The sequence below is a fragment of the Oxyura jamaicensis genome, chromosome 4, assembly GCF_011077185.1.
Source record: "Oxyura jamaicensis isolate SHBP4307 breed ruddy duck chromosome 4, BPBGC_Ojam_1.0, whole genome shotgun sequence".
NCBI classification, from domain to species: domain Eukaryota; kingdom Metazoa; phylum Chordata; class Aves; order Anseriformes; family Anatidae; genus Oxyura; species Oxyura jamaicensis.
This window is the reverse complement of record NC_048896.1, coordinates 21,522,980-21,532,019: the sequence shown is the minus strand read 5'-3', so window position 1 is coordinate 21,532,019 and position 9,040 is coordinate 21,522,980. Positions and strand designations below refer to the sequence as shown.

The window sequence follows — 9,040 nt, the reverse complement described above, 5'->3', positions numbered from 1 at the left end:
AGAATATCTTCCCACCTTCCAAATTAGGGGCTAACTCATACCCACAGAAGCCACCTAATTTGTAGGTGGCCAGATCCAGGAGTGGTGATTGTGAAGAGTGTTGATAGGCCAATTTGCTGGAAATTAAATAGGGAGAGCTTGATGTGGAAGAAATGGATTCACAACACCTGCCAGCAACAAGCAGCAGAAAACAAACAAGAAGTATTCACTGCTACCCTGTGCAATGATCAGCCCATTTGCTCAGACTTTTAGTAAACATTTATCCTTGGTGCAGAAATTTATGCTGGCCAGGTATGCCTGGTGTGAATCCAGGTCTCTCCTGGGCACTGCTCTGCATCTCTGAGATGAGCTCTGCTTATTTTCTATATAACCCATTTCTGCTTAGGGGACTTGTCCAGAAAGGAGGGACTGTGGATTCAATGCTTCCCTCAAAGCACACAGGGCTTGGCTTGGAATAATTGCATCTTAGTTGGGCCAAAAAGACCAAATGTGCCAATGACTGGTCAACTATCTGGGTGATTTTCGGCAGGACAGAGGTAGGTTTGCATTTCCTTCTGACCTGATTCTTCCTTCCTTTGCAAATGCCTTTAAAATCTTTTATTACTATGTGGGCAGAGTCGTGTTTGTCGGTTTCAATACAACAAGTAAGTTGGCTTGTTGTGTTGGAATGGTTCTGAGCATGTGGGGCTACACATCATTTCTGCACAAAAACGTTGTTTGAGAAGGGTTTGGATATTGTGAACATGAAATGGGAGAGGAAAGATGCTTGATTTAAACGTACTACTTGGCATAGTATGATGCATGTCTAAGATGGGGTGCGTTTTGAAATGGTTATTGTCCAGTGACTAGTTTCTGGACCCCAACAATACCTTGACCAGAAGCTGTACTGAGGTTGGACACTGAGTTAAACTTTATGTAAATGGCCTGATAATGACTTCTGTCCTATTTGCTCGTTTCATTATTTGCTGCTGTGTGTAGTTTCACTGTATAAAGGAGCTATGCAATCAGTGCATCTGTAATGGTTTTATTAAAGTTTAAATGTTTATACCAGGCTCAGTATTTCCTGCAGTAAATGTCTTAGGGTGGCTATTGCACTCTGGGTAAAATGTCTATTACGTGCCCTAGACTAGAGACCCATTACAAGTTCACATTACAAAGTATTCTGCTCTAGGCTACAGCTGTAATCTGATTGCCACTCCTTTTTCTACTTGATGTGCATGTGTGCCCATCTCTTTCACCTCCTGATTGAATGAAATTGTAATCACCTACTCTTCTGTTTAGCTGGGGGCAGAATTAAAGGCAGAAAACAGAGGCAGCCAGAAGTGTCTGGGAGTGTGCACATGGGAAAGCAGAACCTAAAGGAGGATGAATTAAGTGGGGATTAAGCAAAGGTGCCAGAGCCAAGATGATCTCAGAAAAGACAGAAATGGGAATGAAGTTTAGAGAACGAGGAGGAGAAGCTATGAAAGGAGAACTAATTGGTAATGAGCTGCCAGTTCTTATGTATAGCCATCTCACAATGCAGATGGTGTGCTTACACTCCAGTACTGTCCAGTACACTGGTGATATTTCAGTGGGAACTGAGAGGAACACGGAGACACTGCCTCCTTGTACAGGGATGAGGTTAGAAAAGCCAAATTTCAACTAGAATTCAATCTGTCAAGGGATGTCAAAGGCAACAAGAACGACTTTTATAAGGAGATAGGTGACAAAAGGAAGACTAGGGAAAACATGGACCTGCTGCTGAATGAGTGGTAACACAGGACATGGAGAAGGCTGAGGTTCTGCATGCCTTCTTTGCCTCTCTTTACTACTAAGATTGGTTTTCAGGAATCCAAGGTCCTAGAGACTGGGGGAAAGTATTGGACAACGAGGATGTGCCCTTGGTGAAAAAGGATCAGGTCAGGGAATACTTAAACTGGACTTAAGTGAATTCATGAGTTATACCCATGAGTGCTGAGGGAACTGGTAGATGTCAGTGCAAGGCCACTCAAATTTTGGTTTCATTCATTAATGACCCGGATGATGGGGCAGGGTGTACCCTCAATGAGTTTCAGCCTCATCCAGGCATAATGCTGACCCTCTAAATCCCATCTTTGTTAGCAGGATTTTACTTGCACCTGAAGGGGATATTGTCAGCTGAGAAAATAGCTTCTTCAGGATCACTCAGGGTACCTGTGTCAGAAGTAAAACATTATCAATGCACCGGAGTCCTGTAGCTGGGTTGCAAAGCTACTTAAGTGTTCCAGCTGTTCTGGTATGGAAGGAGTACCTTTTCCTAGTAACGAACAGAAGTATCTGAAAGGCTTGTGTCTTTATGGCAACTGGACCTTCAAATTGCATAGAAGTTGCATATTAAAGGATGCTTAGTGTTTTTGTTTGTTTGTTTGTTTGTTTGTTTGTTTTTAACCTTTACCTTTTTTTTTCCTAAAAAAAAAAAAAAAAAGCTAACACAGGTAAGCTTTTTAGTAAGGTATTTTGTTTGCAACTTTTGGATGGGGTAAGGGAAGAAATTAACAGAAAGATGAGTGGCAATGTATACGTATGCATTCGATGCCACCAGGTGATACTTGTGCCAGAATTTGTCAAGTGAGGCAGTCTGTTGCAGAAAGCTGGTCCCAATCCCACCTTGTTCCTCCGTTATTCAAAACTATTAGATAATGCACGTGCAGATATACATATATATTTACACTCGATAAAGCATTTCTCCATGAGGAGATGCTAGAGTTTTGTGAGCTAAGTATTTCTGAGTTTGGAACACAGGGTCTACCTAATGGCACAACTTGACACTGCAAAGAAAGGAGAGAAATAAATATGCTCCTGCGTTTTAAAAACAGTTGCAATTAGCTGATGGAAGGGACTCAAAGACTATAGCTGTGATCCAGATGCCATCTCACAAGAACTTAAATGAATGTGTTGGCAGCTGCAATTGCTAAGCATTTCCAAGTGTTTGAGATATGAAGTGACTGACAATTGTGATTTATTTAGGGAATCATTAGGAGTAGGTTGAAATAGAGAAGTTAGTATCAAACAGCATTGCTTGGAGGAGGGAGTGAGGTGAGAAGAAATGGATTTGCTTTCCTCAAATGACTGGAGAATAGATGCAGTTAGTTGGCCTTAGTGTGGAATACAGGGCAGTAGCTCAAGTTAACAAAACTGGTCTGCCTATGATCAAAGAAATTCATGGTAGCCATCCAGATTACCCTTAGAGATTAAAGAAGGTATTACTGACCTTATGAAACATAGTTCTGAAAGGAACCGAGTTCTGGATAGCACTGTATGTAGGAGATTAATGTACTGCACTATTAAATGATACATTAATATAGTGATTTTCATCATTATATCCATTATTGTGTTTGTACCTTGAACAAATGTGCATTTAATGAGTGAAGTGCTGAATATGAACCCTTGAACTACAGTAATGTCCGTATTTGCTAGCATAGATCCTGATCCAAAATGACATGTTGGAAAAGGAAAAGTGAGAATGAAGAGCAAATGGATGCTTTAATGGCTTTTGAGCTCAGTTCAGGTCTGCCACACACCTTCTGTGTGACCTTGAGTGAGTTACTCAAGGGCTGGGTTTTCACAAAGCACTCTAGTGCTTGCAGATGTATCCAAGTCACTTGCCCAAGTTTATGCAGTGCCTACTAAAGATCCCGTCTGTCTCGAGGAGATAAGCCAGTTCCTCTTCAGATCTGCTGATTCTTATTGATACAAGACTAAGATCATTTCATTAATATTTTAAGGACATTGTCCCTGATCTAGGAGAGGCATAATCAATTCAGTAATCTTTATCTGCATCTTTAACATCTCTTCTGCAGCTGTCTATCTGCACACGAGTGGTAACACTGCTTTTCCTCACAGGGGTGGGTCGGAAAGATGGATACAAGAGTATGAGGTGCTGAGCTATTGCAGTTAGTGGATGCACGCAGATAGCTTACAATGAGAAATGTGGAAGTGAGTCCATTATTAAATTTATACTGGGCTAACAATGTAATCATATTAGCCTTTGCACTTTCTCCTGTGCTCCACTTTCTACATTAGAATATCTCCATAAATCTATTCAAAGCCATTTCATTTGTTCCCTTTAATGTGTGATGCAAAGAAACACCTCAATACTTGATAAGTAGTGGGTGGGCTGCAAGTGCTGCCAGCTCTGTCTGCTGCTATGCTCGGTCCTCATGAGCATGTGCTTCTGTGTCTGGCACAGATTATTTTGCTGATCCATCTAATCTAGATTATTAGCCTGTGGAATGATATATGTTGAGCACCCTGGGCAGTTGCTTGCCGATGGACAGTGATTTTAACACCTAGGATCTGACTCCGTGGGGTCACCAAAGTGCAGAGATAGAAGGGAGTAGTGACACAGGATTTGCAAACAGCAGTGTGTGCTGCTAGGTCGAGGGCATTTTATCAGGACGAAGGGCTGCTGATGAAGCACTCCAAAACAAAATGCCAGGCTGAAATGTCAGGCTTTCTCTAAGCCTTTTATGTCTGAGACAAATATTCACGTGTTTTTCCCATGGATTTTCACGGCTTTGGATGTAATTTCAGGCTGTAAAAGAAATGAACAGATTTTCCTAAGTGCTCAGTTGCCAGTAGCTCCTGTGTTTTGTGGGGGTGGGAACAGAGAAATTGGTGCTGAGACCATGCAAGTGACTGAGTTTTGAACTTGCACAGGCAGTTCTTTATTTACCACTTGTTCATTTTCCTTCACACAAACACCGTTGTGCTGGTTAACATCTTTCTCTGCACCAAGGTATGAAGATTTCAGCAGTGACCGAGGGATACGATCACTGAGATACCTCATCTGGCCAAGGGGTGGCCCACCTGCACTTGAAGTTCAACTTCACTGTCCCCACTACAGATTTTTCTATCCTCTGCTGGGGCTAACTTGCTTTCTTCAGTCCTACGTAGGCTGCTGTGGTGTTTCTTGAACACAGCCATTTTGTCTTAAAACTGTAGTTGCAGTCATGGTACAAATCCAAATATATCTGTCTGCCATGCAAAGCTGCTTTCCACTCCCAGATTGCTTTTAACGAGCATTTAGTTTTTCGAATAGAAGGTAGGTCTTCTGTTTCAAGGGGCTTGGGGGGGGGGGAAGGGATGACTAATTTTCATGAGGGTGTTCCTGAAAAGTGTCGTCTTCTTTGATTCATTTGGAAAAAAGACTTTTCAAAGCAATATGGAAATTATTATATTTCAGACTAATTAAACAATATGTTGCAATAGAGTGGGGCTTCTGTTCCATTAATGCAATGAAGACACGGCTTCAGTGGGACTGTTTATACTGAAAGTATGAAAATGAATCTTTTCTCAGACAATGGCTCTACTGAATATGGAGAGGCAGTAAGTATTTTACCACTACACTTTAGCAAAGGATAATGATACAGGGAACGTATTCGGTTGGCAGTCGCGGGTTCCTGAAATAATCTGAAGGATAAACTTGTTTATTGTTTCAGAGTGTCCTGTTGATGATAGGATAAACTGTACACCAATGAAACGAATTGGCAATGCAGAATTAGAAGCCGGTCAGAACACGGAGATGATGCGAAAGAAACTACATATGTGGTAGAAAAGTGAAATTGAACATGGAAAAATGAGCTTTTGTGTATTTGAGGGAAACAATCAGAAATGCACTAATGCAAAAGATGTCTGGTTTAAAAAATAGTTTAAAATATGTGTAATAGCTGACAGGAAATTAGGTATGAAGTGGCAAGGTACGTGGGGTGAAGCTGTCATTTTCAGACATCATACGCAAAACCATTTTAGATAGTTGCTTATTATGGCTTTAGTATGATTGCACTTTTGGGCAGACTGTTATGAGAGATGTTGGGAAAACTGGAGGTAATTTGGAGTATAGCAGTATTACTAACACTCTATAGAAATGATTCATGAGAAAAATATAAAGGATGAAATACAGACCTTAGCTACGCAATGGTTAAGAGAGTACGCTGTTCGCAAAAGTGAAAAGGCAGAAATGTTGGGGGCAGAAAAGAATTAATGAGATGTAGGAAGAGCAACTTGAAATTAATACAAAATATAGGCTGGGTGTGGGGAGAAATGGCACGAGCCTGAAATGGATTAATTTCGGGAACAGTTTGAGATCCACACCTTGTGATTCTTATAGTGATTTTGTTCAAAGAAATAAAAGATGTACCCTTTGATGAAAGATAGTGAGGGATCCTATGCCCAGCTCCTTTCTGATTACCCATCTCTTCTGATGCATGAACTCTGAGGAACACTGGACCACTTCCCTCTGGTGGGGAACTGCTGAGGAAGATGCTTAGAAACCAGAAATATGCAGCATTTCAGCCTCACCACTTGGCTGTTGTGGCTGAGCTAGTACGATGGGGCATGTGCTCAGTGTAGGATGCTGACACAAGGCTACCAGGAATGCTGCAGTGCTTCGCTAAAATCTGTCCTCTCTTTCAGGACCCACTGGTGCACTGAAAGAGCAAAAGGGAGGAGAGGGATGCCTGCTGCAGATGGCTAAGAAGATTCATGGAAAAAATGAAAGGACATTTGTGGAAGACTGAGCTCCACCAAACACGATCCACTAGATGGTATGTAAAGTTGCAAAATACTCCACTAGGGGATGAGACAATCACTTTATAACACTGTATTTTCTTTTAGCAGTACTCAATGACAACCTGGGAAATGAGGTTGAGACACTCTTCCTGTGCCACTGGAAGGATGGAAAACAAACCAAATATCTTGGAATAAGAGCTGGTTTCCTGTAGAATAATAATAATAATAATAAAAGGCAGCTATGCTGAAACCTAGAACATGGTGGCTGTTCTTAAATGGGTTATGAATCATATGAAGCTCATCTCAGTGTTTCCTAGAAAATTAAAATGTCACATACCATCTGAAATGCCTCTGAATTATAAGCCTGCTAGTCCAAACAGCAGTTAACAACTGTCAAACAGCAGCTGAAAATGGGGAGCAAATGCATTTGCCACATGAGATTGTGATAAAAAAACTTGCCCCTCAACCGGCAGAAGCTCCCATCAAGCTTAGCTTTTTTTTATTATTATTATTATTTTATTTTTTCCTTTGCCATCTGATCCTTTGGAATACGCTAGCAAGATGCAGTTTCTGAGGACGTTTTCCTCCTTTTTCTTAATTTCTGCGTGTGGTGTGGGGGTTAAAACTTACCAGTGCTTCTTCATGCCCCAGACACAGCTATTCCCATTCTAAATCTGATGCAGGGCTGGGGTCAGATGTTCCCTGTCATGGCAATCTATCCCAGCTGAGCATCTGGCCATGCAGCTTTTGCCATCAGACCATTCCCAGCATTACCTTCATCCCTTTTGAACTAGAGATTAGTGGAATATTTGAATAGTGAAGATCTGATTCACTGCTGTAAACAGATGCATGCCATGCACTTCGTTTGGCTGGCAGCTTCAGCTCTGCACTTCATGTTGTAAAGCAAAGCCCCTTCCTTGTCCTCCTGGTGGCAGTAAAAATGTTGAATAACTTGTGATGTACAGAATCCCCTTGCATCAGGAGCAAATACAGTCCAGGACTATGTTTATATTTTGGCAATAGCTAAAATATAAAGGTTTGTATATGGTGCTAGGGCCAAGAGGAAAAAGTGAGCATCGCCAGCGTAGAGAGCTCTGTGTGATTGGAAGTTCCTGGTTAAAGACAGTACATGGAAAACTGGGCATTTAGGTCTCCTTTTAATACTGCCTTTGTTTAGGGTTTTCATAATGTAATTTGCATTATTACTTTTTTTCAGTCCTGAACCTGAAACTTGCCTCGTGGGGGGAACCTTGCTCAGAATACCTTTGCAGGTACTCAGTCGTCACTTACTGCCTCTCCAATATGAACAAAATCTTGGTGCTGAGGAAACGAGAGAGAGGGAGAGATGTCTCTAACTTTGATAGGGCCAGTGTGGACTTTTAAATGCTGCTATTTGGACAACGCTGGCCTAGCTGAAATATGGGAGCTGAGGCAGGGCAGCGGTGGAGGTATTTTGACAACCCTACCCACCCACAGCACAGTGAAATGGAGGAGGCACTGCAAGGTCCCCCCTTAACTTTGCTGCTTGTGCAGCTACCAGGCTCCATTTTGTCTTTACTCACTGATCTGGAGGCAGTCTCCATAAGGGCTCGTGGCCCCAGTGAGGAACTGAATATACATCCAGCAATTAAATTCTTATTTATTTATTTATTTTTGGGAAGATGAAGTGAGGGTGACAGCTAGGGCTCTGCTGAGCAAAACTCAGGGACAACTTCCCCCAAACCACCTGCCAAGGCGGGATTCAAAGCCGTGCTCTGGTGGCAGCCTCCCCAAGGCAGAATGCAATACGCCTGCAGATCACCTTTTGCCTGTGTACCACTTTCACTGCAAAGCTTGGGATGTTTTTGTTTTCCTAGACACGGGGACTGGTACAGATGGAGACAACCTCATGTTTGCCCTGATATCGCAGGTTCCCTGGTTCTGTGGGGCAAGGCGTGCGACCCCCCGGCGTGACTGGGGCCGGCTGCACCCCGAGGCTGAGGTGAAAGCTCCGGGGAGGGGGACGCACAACAACCCCACGACCCCCCCGGGCAGCCCAGTAAGGGGGAGGCGTGCGGGTACCCCCGCGGGGCCGCCATTTCAGGGCCCCCCTCAGGGCGGCGGGCTCCGTTCCCGCGCGGGGCGGTGGCGGCGGGTCCGCCCCGTCAGGGGCGTCTCCGCGGCGGCGGCTCGGGGCCACCTCCCCCGTCCCCGCCCCCGGTTCCCCAGTCGCGCCGGCGGCTGGACGGGAGTGGAGCCGAGTCGAGCCGCACTGCCAGCCAGCCCGCCCCGTCCCATCCCGTCCCGAGCCCGCCCGACCCGAGCGGGGCAGCGCCGGGGAGGGAGGGGAAGGGCTCGGGGGGGGGGAGGGGGAAACATCCGCGGTCCCATGCGCTGAGGGGCGGCGGGATGGGGCTGCGGGGCGGTGGCGGCTGGGCCGGCCGCGCCGGGGCGCCGGCTCCCGCCTGGACGTGCCTGCTGCTGTGCGCAGCCCTCCGGAGCCTGCTGGCCAGCCCCGGCAGCGAGGGTG

The 9,040-nt window shown here is 44.5% G+C and overlaps 1 protein-coding gene and 1 long non-coding RNA gene across 17 annotated transcripts in view; both read left to right on the top strand.

The window, feature by feature from the left end:
• Window positions 1–332: 332 nt before the first annotated feature.
• Window positions 333–6,777, top strand: LOC118165809. The gene is made up of 3 exons (XR_004750251.1): window positions 333–536; window positions 6,436–6,566; window positions 6,637–6,777. It is a non-coding gene; the product is annotated as an uncharacterized LOC118165809 (long non-coding RNA).
• A 2,089-nt stretch (window positions 6,778–8,866) lies between these two features.
• EPHA5 (EPH receptor A5) overlaps window positions 8,867–9,040 on the top strand; it is a 197,802-nt gene continuing 197,628 nt past the window's right edge. For 8 of the 16 annotated variants that reach the window (XM_035324096.1, XM_035324095.1, XM_035324094.1 and 5 more), the window contains exon 1: window positions 8,868–9,037. In XM_035324096.1, the coding sequence (XP_035179987.1) occupies window positions 8,920–9,037 (118 nt within the window). In that variant the 5' untranslated portion in view covers window positions 8,868–8,919. Of the gene's footprint in view, window positions 9,038–9,040 lie in introns of all 16 variants that reach the window. The other 8 variants (XM_035324106.1, XM_035324102.1, XM_035324101.1 and 5 more) reach the window with 3 other exon arrangements.